The sequence below is a fragment of the Mugil cephalus genome, chromosome 3, assembly GCF_022458985.1.
Source record: "Mugil cephalus isolate CIBA_MC_2020 chromosome 3, CIBA_Mcephalus_1.1, whole genome shotgun sequence".
Taxonomy (NCBI): domain Eukaryota; kingdom Metazoa; phylum Chordata; class Actinopteri; order Mugiliformes; family Mugilidae; genus Mugil; species Mugil cephalus.
The window spans coordinates 19917349-19944782 of record NC_061772.1 but is presented as its reverse complement, the minus strand read 5'-3'; the positions used below and the strand labels follow the sequence as shown (position 1 = coordinate 19944782).

Genomic DNA, 27434 nt, shown 5'->3' with positions numbered 1-27434 from the left:
AGGAAAGAAAAATAATAACCTCTAATGTGTGATTATACTATATAAAAGAATTCAAATATATTTTTTTAAATTGACTATATGACTTTCTAGTGTGATATTGTTATGTTTTTATTTTATGACAAAAGCTCAAGAAATGTCACGCATGCTGTGCTTTAATCGTAACAAGAATACGGGACTCATGACTTGCTGCAGTTTAACAGTAGGCGGCAGTGTTGGTTTGATTTGGTGCAGTGTGTCATTCAATCGGCAGACAGTGACGACGAAGAAGAAGAGGAGCCAATCAGAGAGCGGTACAGCGATGCGGAAGTGTCCTGAACTATCTTGAACCTTGTTTGACGTGAGCGTTTGCACTTTGTGCTGCCGTTATTCTGCAGAGAATAAAACGAACCCGTGCGTTAGTTTGACCTCACAGTGCAGACGGGGGCTTGTGTGTTTGTGGTGCCGGTATGTCGTCCAGCGGAGAAGCCGTGTTGCGGGCCTTGGAGACGCCGCTGTTTTGGCTCGGTGCTGTGACCGCGGCCTGGCTGTCCGTGTGCTCCGTGTACCGGCTGCTGTCCGGGCTCAGGGTGTGGGCGCTGGGCAACGGACGGCTGGTGTCCCCCAACCAACTGGGGAAATGGGCAGGTGAGGAACTGTGAGGGCCTCAGTAGCCTAAACCTTACCGGGTCTGTCGACTTTTAGCTTCTTATTTTTAAGTGTTTTATTTTTAATTCTAAAACAAAGTTTGAAAAAAGAAGACAAATAAAAATTAAACAGACCATATCACCAATGATCAGATAAAATAAGAAGACGTGTAGGTGTTTCATACTGTTAAAGAAATAGTCACACAAAAAGAAACTGTTTCCCATATTCACAGAACAGACTTTTTTTCCATTGTTTAATCTAAAAGTGATTTGACTCATTATTATCCGTATTTTAAGTAACTTTTTTAAAAGAGTATCAATGATGGATAACTATTTCCTGGTGAAACCCTCTTAAATTCCACATTAGTTTCTATTATAAAAGATACCTTATATAAAAGATTCTTTTTGATTTTGTATTGCGATATAGATAAAATATAATCTCTCTTGAGCCAGTTGGATGTCTTCCTGTGTTTTACTTCCCATAGTATTAACCACTAAAAATTAAATCCATGAAAATGTCTGGATTAACCATTGAAAAACAAGACTAAACTGATGCCCGCACATGTATGTCTGTTTTTTTTTTTTTGTTTAACTTTTTAACCTTATCACACCTGTTTAACATTAATATACATACATTCATTGCAAAAAGGGTTTGTGTTGATATGAATGGAAGACTTTCAGGTTGTTAAAAGTGCTGTTACTGACCTCTTCTGGCTGAAAGTTGTCGTCTGCCGCACCTTCGACCACCTCTAGAAACAACCTCCAGTCTCCAGTTCACTTTGACAGTGGCACTTTTATATTTCCTATATATAAAATTTATATTTAATAGCTTTTAATATGTGTGTTATGTTCCTCGATCCCCACAAATCTCTTTTATATTCTAGATAACAAGCCAGTGAGCAATGTATGCAACCTCCCAGGAGAACTGCATTTAAGAATGACTTACTGCTCTCAACACATATAATATACAATATATTCATAAATTTGCACAGTCAAATTAGGCACTCCCATATTAAAGCCTCAATTTGAAAGCGTCATTTAGTATCATAGGTGATAATATAGTGTGTAAAGGACGAAAATTAGAAACTACAGATATTATAGAACAGAGCAACATATTATGAAGGTAGAATTCATAGGAAAGCTGTTACATTTAAACAGCACTTTAAACAGAATGTAGGCTATACAACACGCATTAGGCACATTCTCATTAATGAAATAAGTTATTTGTCTATTGTACAATGCTGTTCTGGCTGTGTCACATAACCATGTTTTAACTATATTGCAGAAAACTACAGTATTAGCCAGTGGGCATGAATTGATCAGCCCTTAGTCATCGGTTGTAAACTATAGTAAGTGGTATGATTGGATTATGACCGGTGGATTATCGAGTCAGACTGCAGGCTGTCCATCTGGCCAGACTGCTCACTGACTGAACCTTGAAATTTGAACGGATTGCTCTAATGTTGGCAAATCTAGCGGTCAAAGGTCACATCTTTACACACCTTAAGCTTAAGTAGTTGAGATTTTCTGAATAGTAATAGTGACTCTAGAAAAGCTGAAAACCTATCACAGTTTAACACATCGCAGTGTCAGTTGAAAAGAGGAAGCAAATTAGTTTTTAGTCGTCTGATTTCCACTGCCTGTCATGGACAGTAAGATAAAGGATTATTTGTATTGACCTTTGTACTGTGTCACAAATGTCAGTATTATAACTTAATTGCAAATTTGGGGCAGCCACATCACGAAGTTCACTTTGATCTTTTTGTGTGCGGCTAAAAATGGAAACGCATCAGAGCGCTTTTTATTTTTGGATTACACATGCAAAACGATTCGAAATATGCAGTGAGGCAAAAGAGCGCGTTAGCCTCGGCTGCTACTTTCATTCACAGACTTTGTCTCGCTGAAGTGGGCTTGATTGAGGGGACGGCCTGATTATATAATGGCAGCAGAGCCGTCATAAATAAGGTTCACATGAGGCGCAGGGTCCTCGGGATTCTGGTTCACTGGTGCCTACATTTAACTCGTGTGTGAGGGGGAGAGAAACTGCGATAATCTTACTGAGAGTCACTCTAGTGGTATCGTAATCAAATGGTGTGCTTACTATCTGAGACAACGGCTCAGTTATTAATAACATAGCTGCTTTATTATATTGTAGTAATAATGTAGATGGTTATTGTAAATCTAATTTACAAGAAAATAAAATTTATCTAAAAGGAAGCTTACAGCTGATTTATTTTTTTTATTATCATCCCATTATGCTTGTTTAATGACATCTGATGAGGCCCATCCACCATCTCTAGCATTTAATTAAGAACACTATGGTAATACTGAGCAGGGCCCCGCTTTGTTGTCAAACAGCCAGTTTTTGTGTCTTTGCATCAACAAGTTGTTTGGGATTTTGCTTCTTCTTTCCTCTGTTTGTCAGCAGCACTATTCCTGCTGACAAACAACAAACATCCCAAAGGTGCATAGTTTGATTAATTTCGTGAGAGTCTGGTCAGTACTGAACTAACTGTTATGTTTGCCAAACCAATTTGCCCTTTGCTTTGAGACTTTGTGCATGATTTCGCTGGAAGTAGCTATTAGGAGATGGTAAATTGAACACATTAATGGACCCAGTCAACAGCAGCAACCGTGGCTGGTATTCCCCAAACAAATATGCCACTGTGGATTCATGCTGTTCAGTCTAAATTCTGACCCCACCTTAAGTAGACCTTATTTTATTTGAGTGAAGGGAACATGCACTCAGCTGTGAAATCTTTCCCTCCCCCCTCTTCTGACTGCAAAACAGTTCATTCTTAAAACAACCAAAAATAACCCAGCCTATGTTTCCCTCATCACTGTGCCTGCAGACACTTGTCTGTGCTATTTTTAGTTGCCCCCAGGATCCCCCATGTTCGTGTTTGTCATTTTCTCTCCTCTTTTTCCTCCTCCACTCCCTTCTGTTTGGCTCTGCTGCAGACCTAGAGGATGCTTGGCATCTCAGCGGCATCAAAGGGGAGATGGATGGACATGTAAGAGAAGGAACGAGTTCATTGTTCAAATGACAAAAAAAAAAAAATCATGCTCAAAATGAATTGTCATATCTTTGCAGTTGTATTTCTATTAGGCGTTGCATCAGCTGCCTGTTTTGATAATGGTAACAATCAGACGGCTAATTTTTGAGACAGAGGATTATTTCTGTGACTGTTACTCCATCCAATAACCTTTTATACCCATTTCCGTGTCTGAAAAAGGTAATTTCAAATGCTGTGGGTTGCTTGCTGTTTTTGGCCATAGACTCAATTTGAAAATCTGCAAAACCTCGATAAGATTTTTGTCAAGTTGTGAAGCTCAGTGTGGTGGCCATCTTGGCAGGGTGTGACTACGCCCAACTCCAGGGCAAATTGAAAAATGGGCAAAGAGGGTAGCGTGTAAGCGGTGCTGAAGTAGACATCCATAAAGGCAACCCGTTAGAGCACACTTTTGTCACTTAAGCCTTGATGTAATTTAAAAGAGTTATGTAAAAAATCAACACTCCTACACCACCTTAAATTTTCAGCCCCAAAGCTTGAGATGAGCAAAGTGAAATTCATGTTACAAATGCTACAACAGTTTGCCCCAGTTTAACTCTTGCCACCAGATGGATGACGAATTTGATGTTTAAGCATGTGAAAAAACAATCTGATGAAACACGAGTGTAAAACGATGAATTTTACAGAGCCACGAGTGAACTTTTTCAATGGCGCTTTAATCTTTTGTTGGCAAACACTGATTTCAGGTACTAAAGTTCGTTTTTAACATAGGTTGCAGTTGTGTCGGTGCACATGGCATGTAGCACTAATCGAGCCCAAACATCTAAAAGCTCTGTTAGCACACCCAAGAGGCTGACCTGTTTAGTTCACCCAACCAAACTGATGTGGTTTGACCTTACCAACACACGAGTATCTCGAGAGATCTACACTCTCAAACATAGGGCTAAAATGCAACACACAGAAAGGAGCAAAAAAAAAAAAAAACAACAAAAGCACAAGAATGTTAAAGAAAATAACAGTTATGAATGTGTATTCCTCTTTAAGCAGGGCCTTGCAGGTTACACGGGGACATATTGTAACACCCTGACTTTCCATCTCACTCCCCATCCCCTTTTTGTTATATTTAGCCAGAGGTGTGATGAATAGTTCCTTCTGAAAGACGGGGATTGCTATAAATAGGCTCCTGCTGTTGCTGCTGTTTGTGCCAGGCAGTTCCAGGGCATCTGCTCGCTCGACTGCCACTGATGACATAGAGGACCTCACTTTTCCTCTCTCCCTCTGTGTCTCTTTCTCCCTTTGTCCTCCTTAGTCACCTCAGCTGTTCTCCGTGTACCTCGTCCTGCAGTACATATATCTCCGCTGACAGCACTTCACCATTGAAAAGTGAATTACTGTTTTTTTTGTTTTTTTTTTTAAAGCTTTTTGTTCTTGGCCGTGTTTGCAGTTTTTGCATTGTATTTTTCTGGGCATCATTTGTCAGTAATACAGTCTGCCCTCTTTACCATTTTATCTTTATTGTGATAAAGTTCCTGCAGGTGGCAGTCTTTGTCTGTTCACCTGTGGTGCTTTATACATCGGCACAATGTTCGCTGTGTCAAAATTAGTTTCTCTTTTTTTTTTTTTATTCCTCCTGCTTTCACACACTATTGAAAGACAGACACACAGTGAGTCTGCAGTTAAAGAGTCAAGGCATCACAGTCCTCAGATTTAAAAAAATATTTTCTTTTGTGGAAATATTTCATCTAATCAGCTCTTGCTGCTCCAGCTAACGCAGCACATTTGAGGCTACACTGAACTCTGATTGTGAAGTATGGTGTGACACTGATTTCACACACTGGAGGGCAGGCTCATGGCCACAAGTTTAACAGTAAATATTGATATATGCAATGCCTTATTTATCTACTAGTGTAAATGTCTAGGAATTCCCTGGCAAAGTACAATTGTCTGATTTTGTGACTGCTACAGCATTTAGTAATATTTGAACAGTGGTGTAATTAGACTAATGTTGCGACAGTTTGAGAAAAGGCCCCTCCTGCTCAATCATAGCAGTGGCTCTGTGCACAAAGTCTGTTGAAAAGAAATGTCAGTTTTTTGGTGCTTAATCAAATTCTATTTATTGTAATTGTAGTCCATAAAAGCAATAAATTCCTCTATGAGTTTTTATAATGACAATGAAATTTCTGAGTTGTCTTGAAGCGCAACCTTCATTGCCACTATTTACACATATCAGGATGTGTTTACTACAAGCAAATGTTTTAAAAGACGGTGTCTTGGCTGGCAGAGATGCCTTCGACTAGACCACAAGACAAAAAAACAAAACTTAAATTCAATAACAGTTGTTGCGTCTCATTAATGAGAAGTTGAGGGTAATGCAGCTGCAGCCTTGAGTTGTCTCCAATTGAATTGTTAATCACGCTCTTTACTGCAAAATAATAAATGCCCAGTTAAAAAGCATTATCATCCCTAACGTCTACTACACTTGTCACTAAACAGTGCAGTTTCTTTTTGGCACTAAATGAAGCAGCCAGTTGAGCCAACTTGAGGTTACTGGAAAGAATTGAGCTAATTCCGTCTTTATCTGCCCCTTTTTCTATTTCAGTTGTGACAGGAGCTACAGACGGCATTGGGAAAGCGTATGCAGAGGAGGTAAGTTTTCCCTGGAAATGTACAAATATGTTTGTTTAGTAAATTTAAACATTAAACTATATATTTTTTTTATTTTTAATAGTCTGCTTGAAACATGATATTTTGTCACTGTAATCTCAGTTCGGTTCATTAAGTGAAAATTACATGTAAAAGTTCACAGAATTACAGTGACAAAGTATTTTCAGAATTGCATACACGTATCTATACTTATAAGTTAATTTTTATGCAAACAAATTGCATAAAACATGACTTTCCCACCTCTCTGCTGTCTATAAACATATTCTGCTAGATGCAAATTGTTTTAAGAAGATTTTTGGCCAAATGCAGGCTGATAATCACTTCAGACCGAAGTAACGTTTTGCATTATTATGTTTGCAGCTGGCTCGCAAAGGCTTTTGCATCGTGCTGATCAGCCGCTCTCAGGACAAGCTGGATGACGTATCCAAAGCAATTGGTGAGAAATACGCCTGATTTTTAAATATCTCTTATTTTAAACATTTAACATCGCGGCAAATATAGAATGCAGTTGAATATTTCTTTATTTAATCCATCACATCTTGGAGTCGTGGGAAATAACAATACCTGTGGTATAAAATACAAAACTATTGTTGTTCAATATGTTAAGTATAACAGCAGCATGACTGTGGTTGAGACTTAACGACCTGTGCAGCTGTGCAGCCGCTTACATCCTGAAACTGAAATGTTACATCCGAATTTAAATGTAAATCTAGTCGCTAAATGATATCGTTCTGACTCATGGGTTTCGCACAGGTGATCTTTTATTGAGTGGAGAATCGGTAGGACTCTTATGCTCTTGGTTATTAGGCAGTAAAGCTTCCTGCTGGTGCTAGAAGTAAATCCGTCCAATTAAACGAAAGCTTCCTCTTAAGGGAGGGATGTCCTCATTGATGAATATTTCAGGCATTAAATAGTATTTTTTTTTTCTCTGCTCTGCTCTTTCCTTTCCAAGTGACTATTTGATAGCATTCATAAATGCTTTATGTTAGTGAGTAATGATTTCTGGCATCTTTCTTTGGTCCTCATACAGAGATAGTAAATTAAAATGCATATTTGTACCCACAGCCAGCAAGTGCGGCGTGGAGACCAAAACGATTTCAGCCGACTTCAGTGCCGTCGATATCTACTCTAAGATTGAAGATGGACTTGCAGGACTGGAGATTGGTGTATTGGGTAAGTCTACAAACTCACTCTTCACGTAACTCAATTAGCTAATCACATGAGACAGCAAATTAAATCTGAATCGGGGCTTGCAGGCAACGTGAATGCTGAATGAGCCGTTGTTGTAAAAGAAACTTTTTCATGGATTCATAAAGGTTCATTTCATTAGCCCTTTGCTGCCCTCTCAAGACAAAATGGGAGAATAACACTCATATTAAAAAAATAAATGTTAATTGTGTGTTAATCTTTTCTTAAATGGTTTGTTATTTGTTCGTATTTCACACCGCTGTTGTTTCTCTTTTGTTAACAGTGAACAATGTTGGAATATCCTATTCTTACCCTGAATTCTTCCTCAGTGTGCCCAATCTCGACACTGTAAGTTCAGAGTTTTAGGATTATCATGTTTTTCGTGTTTAACTCGTGAGCGTGTACAGTACATTTGTACATGTGTGTGCAACATTATTTAAAGATTATGATGATATATCCAACAGCATATACAGTACTTAATGCACCTCTGATTTCTGTAAACTGTGTATAGATTCCCTAACATCTAAATTCTGCGTGTATAACTGCAGATCAGCTCACTGTTCTTTTTTGGTTTGTTTGTTTTTTGAGGCTGATTCACTTGAGCCCCACTTAAAAGAGGGTCGATATATTGGTTGACTCAGAAGTTTGTTTTTGTTTTTGTTTTTTTGCCTCTTAAAACTGTTGAATAGATTTCATGAAGTTGTGTAGCTTTTCAAATCATTGTAGGTGCCTCTTAAGATAGAGATACAACAAACTGAGTTATGATGCCTGTGTCACGTTCTGTGCCTGAATGAAAGGAAATAATTCACAGTAACAGCAAGTGACCATAGTTTGCGTTCGTCATTCAAAAGGTAAAACCGGAGGAGCTAGTATTGTCAGGGATGTTGGGGAAACTAGGAAGAGTTACACACCGTGTAACAGTCTGCAGTTATTTGTCTGAATATTCAGAACAGATGTAAAACAAGAAAAGCCAACTGTGTGTTTCCCTTAAATTTCGTCATAAAAAAGAACTTGTATAACATTTACTCATTTATAGTGTCTTTTTAAGGTAATATAAAATGTATATTCTGCTGCCATAACAGCTGATAGAGACTTAAAAATAATAAAATGACCGTAATTTCTTTGCATCTCTGTTTTTTTAAAAATGTGTTGGGCTGTAGTAATGTTTGTGTTCTTCTTGTTTCAGTTCATCGACACCATGGTCAACATTAACATAATGTCAGTGTGCCAGGTGAGTGTGGAAACAATCGTGTTGTGAACAGATTAACAGGGATAAACTTTTTGAAATGTCAATGTGGAAAAACAAAAACCTAATTACCCAAAAAGTGAATAATATCATGATTGCAGCAAATGTTTTCTGCCTCCAAGGCGCCGTTTAGTCGTGTCACCTTTGGCGTAATTACACTCTTGAGCCTTGTAGAAACAGATTGATCTGCTTTGGGCCTTTTTTTCCCCTAAAAATAAGTTAAAAATGTCAGAATGCAGTAGTGTTTGAAGTCTCCTACTTATACGGTCCGCTTGGAGAGCAGCAGCAGCAGAGATGATGTTAAACGGCTGGCTCAGTTCCAGTCTGTTCAATCCCGACTGTGTAAACTCTGATTTATAAATGTTTGTCAAATGTCTCCCTGTGGAACCTTGGCTGTATTTGAGTAATTAAGTGTTTTCAAATGGATTCAAATGGCTGAAGACACTTTGAGATTCACTGTTAGGTAGTCCCACAGACCCCTGGAGGCTTACACACACTCACACACAACAATGACATAAAACGTAGTCAGTCACTTCCGTTTCTGATCTTCGTGTGCAGCAGTTCCCAGAGTAACAGCTTAAGTCCGCCCACTCTCTTTACTCTTAATTTATGTTATTTAATATTCCTTTAAACTGCTCCCTTCACTATCATCATTATTCGCTCTCACTCCCTGACCACCTCTTCACACACCACCCTCCCACGCACACGCGTATTATCAAATGCATACGCACACCTCCATACACAACCTTTTTTTTGTCTGTCTGATGCTTTTATTCTGCACCACACACTTGTAACCTCCTCTCTCCCTCTTTTCCTCTTCATTGCTTCTCCAGATGACCCGCCTCATTTTACCGGGAATGGTGGAGAGGTACGTTTGTGTGACCGAAGCGTACTTCAATTATGCCTGTGAATATTTGTCAAAGAAAACAAATAAGAAAAAGCAAAGTGTGTTTTAGGAATACAGAGATATAAACGCTTTAAAAACAAAAAGTTGGAATATATCTTTATATTATGGTTTTGGGCTTCAACTGATGTGAGATTGCATTGTGACATATTTGATTAGTTATTTTTTCTGTTTGCTACAAACAGGCGTCTGAAATCATTATTGTGGATTTATAGGAAATTATTTCCAAATATCAAACAGGGAAGTGGAGCAATTTAAATCCCAATCTGGTTTAAATATTCAAATAAACACAGGCAGAGTAAATCTTGCTAAAGCCAGAACTGGTTTTCTTGAATAAACTGCATAATTTGTCTAAGGGCAATAAGACATTTTTTAAAACTGTGAGATGCAATCGCAGAATGAGTCTGGGCTTAGCCTACAGGAGTTCTGGGTTGATTTGTGGTTTTAGTTTATTCTCCCCTCCTACAACCAGTGGGGAAATGGGGTCTGAATGATGCTCCGAAAAGACTAATCTCGCACTAATTAGAATCACACATCATTGTTATTCAGGACTTAAAATCTGGATGATTTTCACAGTGACAATGGAGAAAAACACAGGGTCAAGCACCGGCTGATAGTAGCACGTTAGCTAACGTTAGCCTCTGGCTCAGATGTTAGCCTCTTATCATTCCGGCCTTTTTGCAAAAAACTATTTAGTACATACTCAAAATGAAACTGAATGTTGTTCATGAACATTTTGGAGCTCACACATGGTCTTGGTCTCCTTTGAAAGCCAAGACTCCGATGTTTCTATCTATAAAAGTCAGTCGCTCTAACTGGTATTGTTCTGGAGTAATCAAAGTTGGTACACAAATAAGAAGTTGTTCGGTGCGTCTGAATTTGTTTTGAAAAAAGTGCTTGCAGCATTTACTCAAACACAACTCGTGTTTAGAACTCTGACTGGTTCAAAAAGCTACTGCTTTCCCGCATATGACCCATGTGGAATGTTAAAGGGTTAAACACTAAGGACAGAAATGAAAACTTACAGTTAAAACTCATCTTCAGTTCTTGCTGAAGAATAGACACAGAGGTTAATCACCTACAAGACTGGAGGGCGGATCAGTAGGTTTACAGAAAGTTGATGCACCACATTCTACGTTTTGTTCACATTCAATACTCCACAATCTGCTAGCATGAAGTGTGCGTACTGCAGTGTTATTTTGAAATCCTCTTAATTGGTGCAGGTTTGAGATTAGAGCGAAGAATCTGGTGAAATTTCTCCTTAAATGCGTGATTGAAGCCTGATTTCAACATCTGGATTTTCAAACCCTTGTAACCCGAAACCAGTGAAATGATTTACGATGACCCTCATTTACAGTTGCCAGAATAGAGAATTTACTTATCAGCCACAAACCACTATCGTGTAGGTCTCCCTTGTGCCTCCAAAGCAGTTGTGACTCATCAAATAATGGACATAGGCCTCCTGACAGCGTCCTGCGGTGTCACCAGGGCATCGGTAGTGTGAGCCTTTAGGACTGATGGGTTGAAGGGTGAGGTCTCGGTGGATCAGGCTTGTCCCAGTGCATCCCGCAGATGCTCAATCAGCTTGTCATCTGGAGAGTTTGCCTTGGGCTATTATTTCTGTTTTTTTCAGCCCTTTCTAAGTTTTTTTTGTATTTTATTTTTCGCTGTGGCAGTCGTCACTGTCCTGCTGGGGATGGCTGCTGCTGCCAGGTAGTGTTGTTGCTATTTGCTAACAATGTCAGCAACAATGTTTAGATGGGTGGTACGTGCCTATCCACAAGTAACATCCATATAAATGCCAGGTCCAAAGGTTTCCCAGAAGAACATTGCGTTGTAACGAGATCTTCAGTGTTATTCACTTCACCTGTCAGTGGTTTTAATGTCAAGGCTGCCCAGTGGTTTTACAAATGAATTCAGATTGTGTCTAGCTTTGCAAATGATGGCTTATATTTGTTTAATACTACTTTCACATCTGTTTTTTCTTACCATTATTGAATATGCCCTGGGATACTCTGTGTGTGTGTATGTTCATATGTTATGCTGTTAGATGCTGGTGAAATGGGTACATGAATGTAGGTTGAATGTAGCTTGAGTGTTGTGGCTGAATAATTTGATGATGTATGGGTCATGCAAATTACCTGTCACAGTAATAAAGCTGGGGTATTTCTCCTCAGGAGGCCATCCATCATTTTTATATAAATCATTGTATGAAGACACCAGAGGCTGGAGAAGATATCAGACTGTAAACATTTAAGTTTTGATGTTACTGTATCTTCGGTATCTTTGATCTGATCCGTATCTACCAGCTCTACTTTGATGTACTATGGGAGCAGTTGGGGCCCAGCATGCAGCTACACAAACTTTCATATTCTTTTATCATCCTGGGATTGATTTTAGGCTGAAGTGTTTGTTGAACTGCACCCCTTCTTCTCTTTTGAATTTCTTTTTGGTGTTAAACAGCATTTGCTTACACTCCTGTTTCCAGGAAGAAGGGGGCCATCCTCAACGTCTCTTCTGCAAGCGGGATGTACCCTGTTCCTCTGCTCACTGTCTATTCTGCCTCCAAGGTAATTACAGTACACAGTTTCTGACCTTTTCATCAAATGTTAACTGAAGTGTTACATGGACACATCTCAGCTTCATAAACAGTTTACCATGTACCGCAGCCCTTGAGGAGAAATCTTTGTTCTCATCTTATGAATTATTCCATCTCATCCAGCAACGTACACAGGGGCGAAGCCGCATCTAATGATGACGATAGTAGTCACTCACACAGTTATTCAGATGTACAGATAAATTGTCTTGTCACATTTTGGTACTTTTAATTATTGAATATAAAATGTATGTCGTGACTAACTCGGGTCCAGAAGTAGCACACTAATTAAAAATGTTTAAAGGAGCATGGGGTGTCATTATGTTTTGGAATAGTCTCATGTGTTTAAAAAAAGCCTGCCGCTCACAGTTTCCACTGGCTTGATTTGCTGGCGTCTTAATGCTGGGTCACGTTGATCCAGTAAATCCCAGGTTCTCCAGTGCAAGTTCAGAAATCCTACTAAAATCAATCTATGCTGAAGCTTTAAGTTATCACTTAATTAAATTATAATCCATTAACTTTAGATAATGAAATATTACTATTTGACACCACCTTTGTAGATTTCATCTTAATGATTTTATTTTATCCAGGCATTTGTGGACTTCTTTTCACGAGGGCTGCAAGCTGAATACAAAAGCAAAGGGATCATCATTCAGGTAAATCATGCCCCAGAATTAGTTTATCTGTTCCGAGCAAAGCAAGGTTTTGTGGAAGATTAAAGAGGAAATTTGTCTCTCAATACCGTGTGTGATTTTATTTCTCAAGCTATGAGACCACAACATTGTTGCTTTTTCTAATCGCTGTGTTTTCCCTCACCTTGCAGAGTGTTTTGCCATTTTTTGTTGCGACCAAGCTGAGTAAAATCCGAAGGCCTACGTTGGACAAGCCCAGTCCAGAGCGCTACGTTGCAGCCGAGCTCAGCACCGTGGGGCTTCAGACCCAGACCAATGGCTACCTACCCCATGCTATAATGGTAAGCGTGGGTGAATAAAACAGAAGCAAGAAACTTCTTAAAAAATTGCATGCATTAGGCTTCATTTTGATATTCAAAAATAGTGAGTTTCTCCAAAATATATCCGCTATATAAGAATCTTTTGAAAGTTTGAAAGAATCATATTCTCTTCCAGTGACAAAATAGTCTTTGAGGAAGTATTCAAGACGTTTCAGGCTTCTGCAGAGACACTTTTTTGTGCTCCTTTGTGCATTATAAAACAAACGTTGAAGAGTTTATGGAAAAAATAATACAACACACAAAAACTGTATAATAAGTTACGCAAATGGAACATGAATCCTGTTCCACAGCGGGAAAGTCCAGTGTTGGACTCATCCATCACCCTCCACCATGATCCTTGTCGCCCTTTATTCTACCTCGCCTGACGTCCTAAAGCCTTTCCACTGGAGAGCGTGGAGTATAAGGGTCCCGCCCTTAAAGTCTGTTAACTTCACATAGACGCTCTTTATAGTCAAAGGTCAGTGACAATCAAATGACTACTGAAAACTGTCAATCTGCGGAAACAAAATCGAGCTGCAGGCCACTGGAGTGCGTTTAAACACAAACAATTGAAATGCACTTTGAAGAATATCTGGCCGTGTAAATGGTAGTAAAAGATTATGGAGCGCAGCTGGAGCTCATAAAATTGATGCCATTTTAACACAGGTGCTTTCCGTGTAGTTTAAGTGATGGATCTGGTGCAGCATAATCATCAGAAAAATCATATTGAGCGTAGTCATAGTCACAGTCCATCATATGACATGGCGACCAAACCAAAAACCTCATCATCAGGCTGCAGTTTCACTTCCTCCTCCCAGCTCATTTTCGCTCCCTAAATTAATGTTGTGTCAACAGTTGCCAGAGCATCTGTCAAAAGGTAAACATCCTCTGAAATAATGGAGTGGATGCTCCACTACCTTTCCGCATTGTCTGCATCCTAACACTGTAATTACTCTGTAGCAACGCGGGCAGCAGAAATGAGATGGAAGCACAAATCTCGTTCCAGTTTTTCAGGAGGTGTGTTCATCTTAGCAGAGGTCAAAGAGAGCGGTCCCCCTTTCCCGTGCTGCACGCCGGTGAACTCCCCGACCTGAATATCAATGTTCACGTTCATCGACCTGCATTTAAATAACAACGCCATCTATTAAAGCGAACAGGTGGTCAATAAATCACATTCGCTGTGGATAAGCTCATTTTAATCCTGTGCAGTCGGCGTTTTTTGTGCAGATAACGTGAATTTAGCACAGATCTTTCCTGCCATCAGCCACCATATTTCACTAAATCACTGGCAGCAGATGAGTAGAGTTGTTGTGATTGTTTGATAATCCCTCTCACTTCAGTTGTGTGCTGCAGCTCTGCACATTTCACAATAATAAGCTACAATTTGCCGCCTATTTAGACCGCTGTAAAGCTGCAATCTGCAACCCTCTGCATGTTCACAAACAACAAAAAACACTCTGTCATGCTCCTTAGTTACTACATGAGCTCAACTGACTTCCTTATCTGTTGTTGTCAGTTAAACATGTGTACATGCTCAAGTTCACACAGGTCTAATCAGAAATATTTCAAATTAAGTTTCATTATGTCGTAGGTAACGCAAAAGACAGACCAAAATAAATTTTATTGTTTGGTAAGTTTTCTAAAGTCCTTCTTTTGGAAACTACTGATCTACAGTATCCGATATACTGGTATTATTTTTTTCTCTACTGGAAAACGTCCCATGATGAAATCCATGTCACCGTTTTCAACTTTCGACTGGTGTGAGCCAGCAAACCTCAATCAACTTGACCCAGCAGCCACCTCTCATGTAACAGTAAATCAGTTTAGGAATTATTTTTTTTTTTAATCTTTAAAACATATCCCTTTTGTATATTAATATTCAATTCAAGCACAGGAAATTATTTGAATATGTTTAGAGTAAATCTAAAAAAAAAAAAGGCTAACAATTATTAAAACTGCTCCTTACTTGAGAGGAGCATCGCACGTTGGACGTTTGCCCAGAAACAAAAGCTGCTGCTTCAGCTGTGATACTCTTGTCTAGGTGAGTTAACTAACTTAATGGCTAAATTATAAAATATCACATTGCTGTAATTTGAACTGCACACGGTGTCGTATCGAAGCATTTAACACATTTATCCATGGAGTCCCGAGAGAGACCATATTTTACAACTGTTAAAAAGAAAGGTGATCAGTGAGATGATGTTTAAATGACGGAAATAGAAACATGAGAATGAGAAATGCAACACAGCTATGTAGTTCATTGTCACAATTGCTTGAATTTCCCTGTGTACAAATGTGCCTGCCACAGTTGTTGCTCCTGTTTGTTGGAAATTAGTAATGAATCCTAATCTGTTATTTGCAAATGCCACCAGCTGACCATGTAATTTCCCTCTGTAGGGTTGGGTGACTACAGCTCTGCTCCCAGCCAAGATCCTCAACAGCTACGTGATGGGGATGGGCTTGTCCCAGCGCGCTCGTTACCTCAAGAAGCAGAAGCAGGGGTAGGCGGCTCAGCGGAGGCCGGGAGCTGCGGCGGCGGCAGACAGAGGGGACCAGCTGCGTTAATGACTCGTCCGACTACCATCATCATCACCATGGACCGAGCGGAGAAAGTGTGACAGTTTCTGGGCAACAGTTTCCCTCCCTCTGATATTTCCAGTCATAGATGATGTGCGGCCGTATCTGAGCACATAACTCAATCCACACAGTACAAAATATTGATCAAAGTGGTGCTCTTCGCTGAGTAAACAGCTTTAATGGATGATACACTAACACGGAAACTAAAATCAACTCCCAAAACTAAACGTCTGCAAATTAACAGTGAAGTTTACAAGAGAATGAGAAGCTAGAATTTGTCTACGAGGCCTCTGTATGTGGATGTGGGACTAGCTTCACGCTATTCAATTAAACACTGGAGGAGGTATTTACCTACAAAAGCACTTATCAAGATTTATTGTGAAGGGGGGTGGATTTTCGTCAAGCATACCGATATTAATAGCTTCCTTAATTCCCCTTTTTCTAATTTTCAAAGCGCAGATTTCCATTTTTTATTTTTTTTTTTATTAATACTAACACAAAATGATTCAAGAACTTGGCTTTATTTAGCTAGACATTTCTGTCATTAAACAGTCTTTTACCTGTAGGGAGAAGCTGTGTATTAAATATTAAAATGTGTATTTTGTGTACATGTTAAAGCGGTTATGAAAGGAATGACAATGAAAAGGCTGTTTCCTTGTGTATGTGTGACAGTGAGTACCAAATGTACAAAAACATTTCTTTGACATTCTTCCTACCAAATGTCATGTTTATTGTGTTCACATGGTGTTAGTCTCATTTCGTTTTTTAATTCTGGGTTAGTAAAAAAAGAAAAAAGTACTTATCATTTCAGTAATACTAACCGTTTAAGTGCAGCAGTCGAAGAGTAACTTCAGCTTTAAAGCTAGTGCTTTTCTCAAGGGCAGTGGCATTATCTTGGATCCGTATCATTCAGAATAGCCTGGGCATCGTTGTTGTGTACTGACGAGAGAAAATGACATTCCATTTGTCCTTCCAGCCATCAATAAATATGCTTTTTGAACTTCGACAACATCATGTCTGGTTTCACCTTTCTTGTTGTTTGTACTTTAAATCATGTCACTGTGATATTTTGTGGACAACTGTTTTTTTTTTTGTTTTGCTTTATTTCAAACTATGTTTCCATCAATATCTACATCTACATTTCTAAGTCCTTATAAGAGAGTGGTTGTAGTTTTAATATTCTCTTTTGGGATTGTTAACTCTATAAAGAGACTGTATGTAACAAGTGATTATATATAGTAACAAATGGTATCACACACTCAAAATACAGCGTAAAAACTATTTTTCTCTGACAAAATAACATTTTACATGCCCATATTTTATCATATTCTTGTTGAAACTATCCACCAACTTCCTTAAATAACGTGACCAATGTTGGTCATTTTCACAGCCCATGCAAATCTGTTGCCTTTCTTACTGTTCTGCCTCTTCCCTCCCAGTCATCACTGTCCGGTTCCCATGCCAACGGTTACTGGGACATTATTCCGGTGCACTGGTATGGAAGCTGCGGAAATGTGTCATCACTGAGAATGTAGGAGGGGAGAGGAGCTGTGTGTGTGGAGGGATGCCCAAAGGAAGAAGCGAGTGGGTTGCAGGGATGTATATAAAGGAGGGCCGAGTGGCGCTCAGTCTCCACGGCTCACTCAGACCTGCACACACACACACACGCGCACTTGGTGATTTCACAGTAGAGTTTCAGAGCGGAGAACAGATTGGAAAAGGAGCATAACAGGATCTCTCAAATCATCTTATCAAGCAGAACCCTCAGGGACACGTTGAACAGCTCTTACTGATTGAGCACTTTATACATTTACAAATTTCTGTAATTTTCTTTTTGCGTTGACTGTCTCGAAACCGTCGAGACAGCTTATCAGCGTCGCACAAAGGGTTTTAAATCCTACATCGCTGCGCCACATCTTCCTCTAGAGCTTCCCTGTCAACAGCTCATCGTCCTCACATTTGGGCCACCGCTCACCATGGCGACCAGCATGGACACGCTCCCTGCCCATCTGCTGCCTTTGGTGATGGAGGAGTTCCCCCAGTCCCTGGCCACAGCTTGTGTCTGCAGAGCCGGACAACGTGAGCCCCGCCTCCGCTGCGTGCAGTGTGGCATCATCGAGGAGGAGGAGGAGGACTGCTCCACCTTAGAGGAGGACCAGGCCCTGCGCTCATTCCTGCAGACCGTGGAGAGCCTGAGGAGGAGTACCAGATGAACTCCTCCGGAGGAAGTTACAGCCCGACTGTGACATGTTTGACCTATCTGGCGTAATTGCAACCAGTGTGGAAACCAGCAGATGTCTGCAGTGTTATGGAGGCAGTGTGCTGACATAAATCCTCTGTGGGTGGTGATATTTCTGTGAAACTGCCATCACATGTGGAGAACATATATGGCGATATAAGAGACTGAGTCAAGACACTGAGAATTTTGAAGGATGCCTTGTTTCAGTGAGCTGGTGCTGGCAGCAAAACAGCATTTACATTTGATCTATATTTTAATATGGCGCATAGCGATTTCGCTTTCATCTTGTCCAAATCTTATTTTATTATGCACACAATTGTATTTCTTTCTGTTAATGTTCACATTGCCTGCTGCTTTCATTTTGCATCTAATATAAAGCTTATGTTCCAATATTGATCTCACGTTCTATTTTCTATATAATTACTTAGATGAATGAAACAAATCTGAAATATGTGATGATGACGATGCACTTCATACATCTATTTTCCTATTACTGTTATTACCAAAAGCAATGTTCTAAAGGCAAACATGGACTTGCAATAAGCCATCAGAGTATTTCAGGGCTTTCCATATGGTGGCACTATTGATACACTTTTTTGAGCTAAATGGCACAAAGTATATTGTACACAACAGTCTGACGTCTGTTGGCACCATTTTTAGGTTACCTGTCACAGTTCTGATTTAATTCAACCATTAACTTATTTTACATTTGATTTGTCTTTGAGAAATAAAGTCCAAACACAGCTATTGGAAAAATTTTCCAAAGCTTTACTCTTACCGGTGTGGACATTGTCGAGCTCTTTGCATCATCTTTGCACACTTGGAAATGTGATCATTTTCCGTCTGAAAAGAAAGGCAGAAACAAAAGGCAGAAACAAACAATTACGAAGCAGCTGTTACAGAATGGGTATCAATGTTCGATTGCATTTTCTACATTATATTTTCAGAAGTGATTTTCAGAAAATAGAAAAGAAAAAAGTTTTTGAAAAACATGCTCTGCAGATGCCAGCTCCAAATATGAATCCAGTTAAAGATACTCAATGCCATCTGGAGCCTGCTATCTGCTTCTTTGTGAGGAGAACATTTTTGCAAGGAAACAACTCGTTAACATTTCACATTGAGTTAACTCAGTGATCGCTGCAGTGATGCTGAAGTCAGGTACCACACTATATTTCTAACAAACCCAAAATGTTAATAACGCATAAGTAACCCTGCATTTTAAAACAAATGCAAATGAGCTTTGGTTAATTTTATATAAAAAGTTGAAACTCGGAACACTTCTATTATGCACTCAAGGTTAATTAAAAATACTTGAATGCTACACTGGTCAGACTATTATGACCTAATACTGCATTGTTCCCTCTTGTTTTAGCAAAAGAGCCCTGATCCATATCTGCATGGACTCCAGTAGACCCCTGAAGACGTTCTGTGGTATCCGTCACCAAGATGTTAACAGATCCTTTAATTCCTGTAAGTTGTGAGGTGGGCTCTCCGCTTGTCTGTCCAGCACATCCTACAGATTCTTGACTGGATTGAGATCTGGGGAATTTGGAGGCCAAATCCACCCCTCAGACTTGTTAACCATTAACAAACCATTCCTGAACCATTTTTTCTTTGTGGCAGGGTGCGTTCTCCTGGTAAATGAGGCTCCAGTTATTAGGGAATACCATACCAATCCCTTAAGTAGGTGGCACATATCAAAGTAACATCCACATGGTTGGCAGGAACCAAGGTCTCCCACCATGGCCCAAAACAACACACTGCCTCCGCCGGCTTGCCTTCTTCCCATAGTGCATCCTGGTGCCATGTGTTGCCCCAGGTAAGCTAAGCACACACACCCGGCCACCATGTGACATATACAAAAACAGGATTCATCAAACCAGGCCACCTTCTTCCATTGCTCCATTATCCAGTTCTGATGTTCACATGCCCATTGTTGGTGCTTTTGGCAGTAGACAAGGATCAGCATGGTCACCTTCTGTGGCTATGCAGCCCCGTACGCAACAAACTTCAATGTGCTGTGCATTCTGACACCTTTCTATCAGAACCAGCATTAACTTCTTCAGCAATTTGAGCTAGAGTAGTTCAACCACTGGATCAGATGACATGGGCTAGCCTTTGCTCAACACATCCAGCCATGACACCGTTGCTGGCTCACAACAGTTTGTTCCTTGGACCACTTACACTACAGACAAGGAACACCCCAGAAAAGCTGCAGTTTTAGAAATGCTCTGACTCAACTGTCTAATCATCACAATTTGGCTCTTGTCAAACTCGCTCAAATCCTTACTCTTGCCCATTTTACCATCTTCTAACTCATCAGCTTTGAGCAGAATTTTATCTATTGTATCCCACCCACTAACAGGTGCCATGAAGAAAAGATAATCAGTGGTATTCACTTCACCTGTCAATTTTCATAATGCTATGCCTGACGTATCTCACTGACATAATAAATCTAAGAGGTGGTGGAGTTTGGTAAGACTGGCTTTTCTCCGCTGTGGTATTTTTCACCATCATCCAACTCTGTATAGGCATAGCCTACACTGAGGATGTTGAAGTCTACCCTGGGACAAGTCACCAGTCTGTTACAAGGTTAACGCAGAAAGGCAGCCGCACTTACACACACATCTATAGGCAATTTAGAGTTGCTGACCTGTATGTAGCTGTACTGCTGGGAGGAGGAAGCCCACACATATATAGGGCCAACATGCAAACTGTACAGAGAGACAGCTCCTTTCAGAATCGGGACATTCTTGTCGGGAGGTGACATGACAAATATTGAGTTTATTGAAGCATTTCAGAAATTTATTTTTTTTTTGTTCAGCATTCTGAGACATCCTGCTACCCTAAATCTCTCCACACACACACACACACACACACACACACACACACACACACACACACACACACACACACACACACACACACACTAACCCACGCTGCAAGCTGCTGGGTTTTTGAACTCTCTGTCCCGCTAGAATTTCCCAGATTAGGGAACTGGAAGAAAACTGCTAACGTTTTCTTTTGATAAGGGATTTTTCTCTTACTGTAGAGCTATGTTGAATTACTCTCAGTTTCAAACAGGCTGTTTTGTAAATGTAATAAATTGTATTCTGCCCTTTTTGAGAGATGACTGATGCAGGGCAGGATTATGATCCCACATATATTCATACATCATGCATGCCAATTCACGTGTTACAGAACTAATTGTCACTGACAGTTTTATCGCCCTGCCGTCATATTTATTTACCCGGATATAACTATGTACAAATTTATCTCACTTTGGCGCCATGCTTAAGTTTTATTACCGGGCAGACTTTGCGCTCTCTGTGTCACACAATGGACTCCGCTTTAGCACGGCAGTTGGGATCTGCGCCAATTTACCGGGACGTTCGCTGGTTCGTGGTTAAGCTGAACTTGCGTTAGCTGTCTGCGAGCAACATAAAATTTGTGTTACTGGCGCTAGCTAACGTTACCAGTGAACAGAGGTAACATTAGCAAGAAAGTGTACGGCAGAGTTTACTGGTTAGATATTATTCACTCAGTATAAAGCAGCCTTTTTGTAACTCAGAGTATCATAAAAACGTTCAATAAGAAAATGGTTAGCAACCATGCTAGGTTGTTGATAACTGGCTAAGTTTTATTTAAAAGTAAGTTAGGTAGCAGTCGGGACTGCAATGGCATGCAACCAACCAACCATTGCCAGGTTTCAACTTACCGTTTCATGGCTGAAACAAGTGGGTCAAACAACTTGCTTGCTCAAAATGTTCAGAGCTCATCGATGCCAAAACTGGTGGTATGCAAAGATACTTCTATGGGTGGTATGCACGTGACGTCACAGCAAGTCTCCATGGTTACACCACTGAATGGCAAAAAGTGACAGTAGGGCATGGAGAATAGCCACATTAGTTTGAATCTAAATTGTAAAATTAATTTAAAAAATGGGAACTGTTGTGCGATCGACTGTACCAACAGATTTGAAAAGCAGTCGGAAATATATTTTTACAGATATCTCCCAAGAAGTAAATACATCACCGCAATAAGAAGAAACAACTGGAATCCAGGCACCGAGACCTGCAAGTGTTGTAGTTCTCATTTAGTGTCAGGTAATATCAATGTATGCTGTATTTTTTGATGAAGTCATACCTTCAGTTACTTCTTAAGTTACGTGTTGGAGGGGTGCCAGATAAGTTTGTCGATGTTGTTTTGGTGCATTTACAGCCGACAGTAACTTAAACTGAAACTGACTGAAACTGAAACTGAGGCAAATCTATTTTACCAAATCCATACTAGCTCATATGGATCATTGTCCAGCCCAATTACCCTTAATTTGATCTGGTTATCCACATTTTTTCCAGTCTCGCTGTATTTACTGATACATTTCACTGCATTTATGTCACTCAGGGGGGGCCTGGCCCCGGGTGGCAGTGACGTCAATGCATTGCTATAGTAACAGGCAAAACTTGATGATATTGAGTTGTTCAAAATCTATGTTTACAGTGTAAATCTTCTCTTTCATTTTCTTTCTTCTACCTGGCTGGCCTCAAGAAAACGTGTTTCCCAAGATGAGTCGGTTTCTGCTCAAGGCTCCTTCCTGTTAAAAGGGAGTTTTTCTTTGCTGCCTTTGACTCATGCGTGGTTTATGCTGACGAGGCACAAGTATAAATGACCACATGGCTAAAATAGGCAAAGACTGTGGCGTTCATGTCGCACGGAGGCATAAACTACACTTTAGTGCTTGCTCTGGGGGTTTAAGGCTTCAGGTTGTGTTGTTTAATGATTTAGTGTTTAATGATCCTATAAGAATCAATAAAATTAAATGGAATTTGTTAAAACTAAGATAAAGTGAAACACATTTATATTACTCACATTTGTTATTGGTTATTGTAAACATCTTTACGTTCATATTTAAAACTGCAGTAGTAGACAAAGTAGACGCTGCATTATATACACTTACGTTTGCAGGAAGGATTGACTCTTTTTAGTTTTGGAGGCTTTTATGTATGTGCATACATAGAAGTGAGAGAGAGGTAGTGATTGGGTGAACGAAGCAGCGAAGGGTGCATGGCTGGAATCACACCTGCACCACTGTGGTGATGAGGCCCATAGCCTCAGTTTACGGGGCACAACGATAGCTCACTTGGTTTAGTGTGTGCCCTTGTAAGATTTCCTTTAAATGTACTTTTCTTCCCTTGAGATGCATGCATAATGTGCAGCAATGTCTTTCAAGAAAGATGACTACAGGTATTCTTATCTAGGCTAATGAATAGGTGCAGTAATGTTGCCAAACCCTGTGGGACGGACCTTTTCCGTAGCATGGCACTATAGTTTATATAGTGAGTAGCCTACTGGAGCACAAATGTCACAACTAAACTCCAAACAATATATTATCTCAGTTTTAAAAGGCTTTAAGTGAGGCATAAGTTATGATTGGATACTTTTTTGTTTTATGGTGCTTTTTATGCATCACAGTTTGTGTCTTTCAATGATTATTGTTGTGTATAGTACTGTCTGTTAGTATTAGACTAGAAATGCTTTTGTCTGTTTCATGCTTCATACCTGTTTCTATGCAAATAAACATTAAACAAATACGTTTTTATTTATTGTCAGACACACAACAACAATGTTAACGATAATTTGAATCCAGTTAGTTGCAATTTTTTTTCTGTAACTGTTATTTCCACAGGCCAGTGATGAGGTGTCATCTTTGTGCCTCAAACGATGCGCGTTAAGTGATTAATGTGAGTTAAGTGGCAGCTTCATTCACACATGACACATTTTACAGCTGTTAACACGACCTCAAATGCAGCTCTGTGTCAGCTTTTTATCCCCATGCAGAACAAACATTGCTTATTTTAACACTGGCTGTATTCGTAGGAATAGTTCTGTTTGTGCTCCAGTAGTTGCTGCCATGTTCAGTGACGTTCAGTTGTGCTCTTTATAGTATCTGTGCTACATGAACTGTTTGCTGACTTTACTGGACAGTTAATCCTGGGGAGAAATCCAAAAGGCGTTGCATAAGGGCAACTGGACTTGTAGAATTTTCTTGAAGACGTTTCGCCACTCATCCGAGTAGCTTCTTCAGTTCTGAGAGACTAGTGGGAAGTTGAGGTTTAAATAGGGGAGAAAGTTTTCATATCCTCCCGAGGGGCCTCGTAAGATCTCCACCAAGTTAAGTTCTCTTTGAATGTGTGCTTTGTGAAGTGTTGCTGGCACAAAACCACACATACTATTAGACAGATATTTAGATATTTGCTTTAACCACACAGGTTTTTTTTTTTTATGGTAGCCTATTATAAGAAGAAATGTACTTGAAGCGTAGTCATACTGTATATGTCAAGCAGCACCAAACTACTGCAGCGAAGCACAACAGCTACTCACATCCAGCGACTACAAAGTCATCTGATGACGTCATGCTCTCCACTGATAGGCCTAATCCTTCTCTACTCTTTGGTACAGTTGTTGGAGCTGCCACTTTGTAAACACTGCTTGTCATGTGAAGACAGGCACCTGACAGTATAAAAGGCATCTTCCTCTTTGCACAAGACACACGCATACATGTACTGTCTCCATATTTTCACCTTCAAAATAAAATTCACGACATTCAGCAGTGTGAAGGACGTTTGGACCGGTTTAGGATCTTTTCTTTGAACTGTTATCTAATGCCGGCTTTAAACAAAGCCAATGTGTGTTTTACTCTTCACAAGATTGTGCAAACATCCATGTGTGTTTGAGCACACTGAATGTGTATTGTCTGAGCTGGATTCTGAAGCATAGAGAGGTGCTCCATAGTTCTAGCTGTAGATTACATGACCACAGTTGTGGTGATTCACCTACATTGTTTTGTTTTGTTTGTTTTTTTGTACAAACTTCAAGTACAAAATGAAATATCAGTTTAATATTTTGAGTGATTTTGTGTCCATTTTGGCACTTTCTGCAACACTGCAAGGGTGAAGCTAAAGGCTCAGCTCTACTGAGCTTCTGGCTGCTTGTGATTTCGCATCCGTATCATTACATTTTACTTTTATCTCTGTTTTTTTTTGTCTTTCATACTGCTGAATCAACTTAATAACAAAATTTGAATAACTAGACTATATTTGGGGTAGAAATTATAATTAATAATTATTTTCATCTTTCCCGCTGAACTGTTTGTTTCTGTTCTTTTTGGAACGTTTGCTTTTTTCTCTTTCTGCACACACTTTTCATGTCCTTTAGCTTTGCAAGTCTGGACACTGACTATCACAAGTAATATCTGTCTTGTGGGAAAGCTTTTTTGCCCCTGAAAAATCCTATTTGTAATTTCTCCATAGATTCCAAATTCAGTGTCCGGTATATTAATATTCAAAATAGGTTCACAGACACCTTTCTATACTGTTCCTCATATCTTAATTACATCTTAACCCACTGTGTCCTCTTCCACCTCTTTCACCGCTGCTTTATTCATTGTCTGCCTTTTATCTGTGTACCGGTGGTCATCAGCTGCTCGTCACCATATTTTGTGCGACGACACTGTGCGCCCCAAGTCTGGGGTCTCGTTTTTAATACGTCTAAGTTCATCATTTCTGCAGAGCTGATGTGTCTCAGCCAGCGTATCAGATGGATTGATGGCTTAAGATTTATCCCATCTCACTTTATTAAAAGTATATTCCCCTAGTGGTTTCAGGTGGCCAGCAGGGAAATGGCGACATGGTATTTGATGCCGCAGAAACCCTCCTTCAGAAGGTTTCAGCCGCCACAGCTGCTCTCTTACAGCATTTCATAAAGCCCATTGTCCCCCCCAGCATCCACCTGTAGGCTTTGGTGACGATGAGCTCGGAGTCTGTCAACAACTATCAACTCTTTATTTGTGCAATGGTCTGTGTGAGATAGTTGTTTGGAAAAAAAACGTATGCATGTTTTTGTGCGTCTTAAGCAGCTTATATTCCCATATTCCCAGGTCTTATGCTGTCCATTTTTACTGGGCTTATCTTGTTTAGATACCCTTTTTTCTCCGTATTGACAAGAACTTTTGTTGTAACCACATGACCTACATTTCAACTCCCTTTGAGTCAATCTTCTCATACTATAATATTCCCCTGTCCCCGCGGGCGCATTTTGTGTTAGTCTCTCAGCGCTAACTACATACAATTCTGCTACTCGCTGCTTTGTGAGGATGCAGAGCCTCAAACAATAACAAACAACCAGACACTGTGGACAGATACTTGGGTGTGGCGGACACCAGTCCTCATTATCTCACTGTAGTGTGCCCGCCAAGCACGTGTACGTACATGATTGGACTTGCCCTTCCACGCAGCAAATCGCTGCCATGTTGGCGGGTTCACTTCATTCGGGCACGGCATGCTATTAAGGGGTTATTTGTATAATTTACCACTTCTAATTCCGAGGCTCAGCCATATTGGCAGGAACATTCAAGACTAAATTGAGTGTGAAGATTGAGAGGAATTAATGTCTGGTGGACTGTGAGCTGAATGCATGCCTTCAGTGGGCCCTTGGCCACCACAAGGACGAGAGTCTGAGCAGGATTTGTACGTTAAAGGTTGACTTAGCAAAGTCAATAATTGAGCTACTCTGTGGGACTTCGCCCGCCCCAAAGCAATCAGCCATTCTTTTTTGTTGGATGAAAGGAGAGAGGCGAGTAATCTAATAGAACTGTAAGGCTTGTAAGTGGAACAAAACACGAAAACTGAAAAGGAATTTATTGTCTAAAGGAACAGAGGTTTTAACAATGTTCCAGGCTTCTAAAATAATGCTTTACTATCCTTTTTTCCCTCATTTAGAATAGTCCCATGCAGTGTTTCCTTTTGTAATAATGGCTTCTTGAGAATAGGAGAGAAATTAGGGATTTCTGCTTGAATGGGCGACACAAAAAACCCTCAGCATTTCTAGAAACACTAAAGAAAGGCTTAGTTAACTCGGTTTATAAGGGGATTTTCTGACAGAGATACTCTGCCTCTCCGTCTGATTCAACTCAGCAGGTTATGTTATTAAGAAAAAAAAAAAATCAAGACAAAACACTCGATCTGTCACAGTGAGGTGGATGAATTCACACACCAGGCTAAAGGCGGATAAAAGGGTTGAAGGTATTTTACCATTAGATATTGCACATCTGAACAAGGCAGAGATGGTGATCTGTGCCACAATTCACTTGATGTGACCTCATTAACTATAACGACAACCCTAAATTTTAATATGAGCTCTTCACTTTCACGGTGAAAATAATGAGCGACAATGGTTGGGGGATCCAGAATGAAGGAATAAATAAATAAAACAATGCCATTTACTACTTGTAAACTAATTCTGTCCATTTAGGAACTGGACAGACGTTGCGGTCCCAGAGCTGATTCTCTAATCTCTATCGATGGCTCTCAAACGCATGGATGAACACATTACAG

The 27434-nt window shown here is 39.9% G+C and overlaps 1 protein-coding gene across 1 annotated transcript; it reads left to right on the top strand.

The window, feature by feature from the left end:
* Positions 1-295: 295 nt before the first annotated feature.
* hsd17b12b (hydroxysteroid (17-beta) dehydrogenase 12b) lies at positions 296-16812 on the top strand. The gene is made up of 11 exons (XM_047580965.1): positions 296-624; positions 6237-6283; positions 6662-6737; positions 7367-7474; positions 7773-7837; positions 8676-8720; positions 9569-9603; positions 12128-12209; positions 12826-12891; positions 13059-13208; positions 15624-16812. The coding sequence occupies exons 1-11, from the start codon at positions 447-449 to the stop codon at positions 15729-15731; spliced, it is 960 nt and encodes a 319-aa protein (XP_047436921.1). The 5' UTR covers positions 296-446; the 3' UTR covers positions 15732-16812.
* Positions 16813-27434: the final 10622 nt, after the last annotated feature.

Excerpts from the sequence above, each read along its gene's own strand:
- hsd17b12b (XM_047580965.1), top strand. The coding sequence starts at position 447 with ATGTCGTCCAGCGGAGAAGCCGTGTTGCGGGCCTTGGAGACGCCGCTG. Across the intron at positions 625-6,236 it reads CCAACTGGGGAAATGGGCAG|TTGTGACAGGAGCTACAGAC; the intron begins GTGAGGAACTGT and ends TTTCTATTTCAG. Across the intron at positions 8,721-9,568 it reads ACATAATGTCAGTGTGCCAG|ATGACCCGCCTCATTTTACC; the intron begins GTGAGTGTGGAA and ends TTGCTTCTCCAG.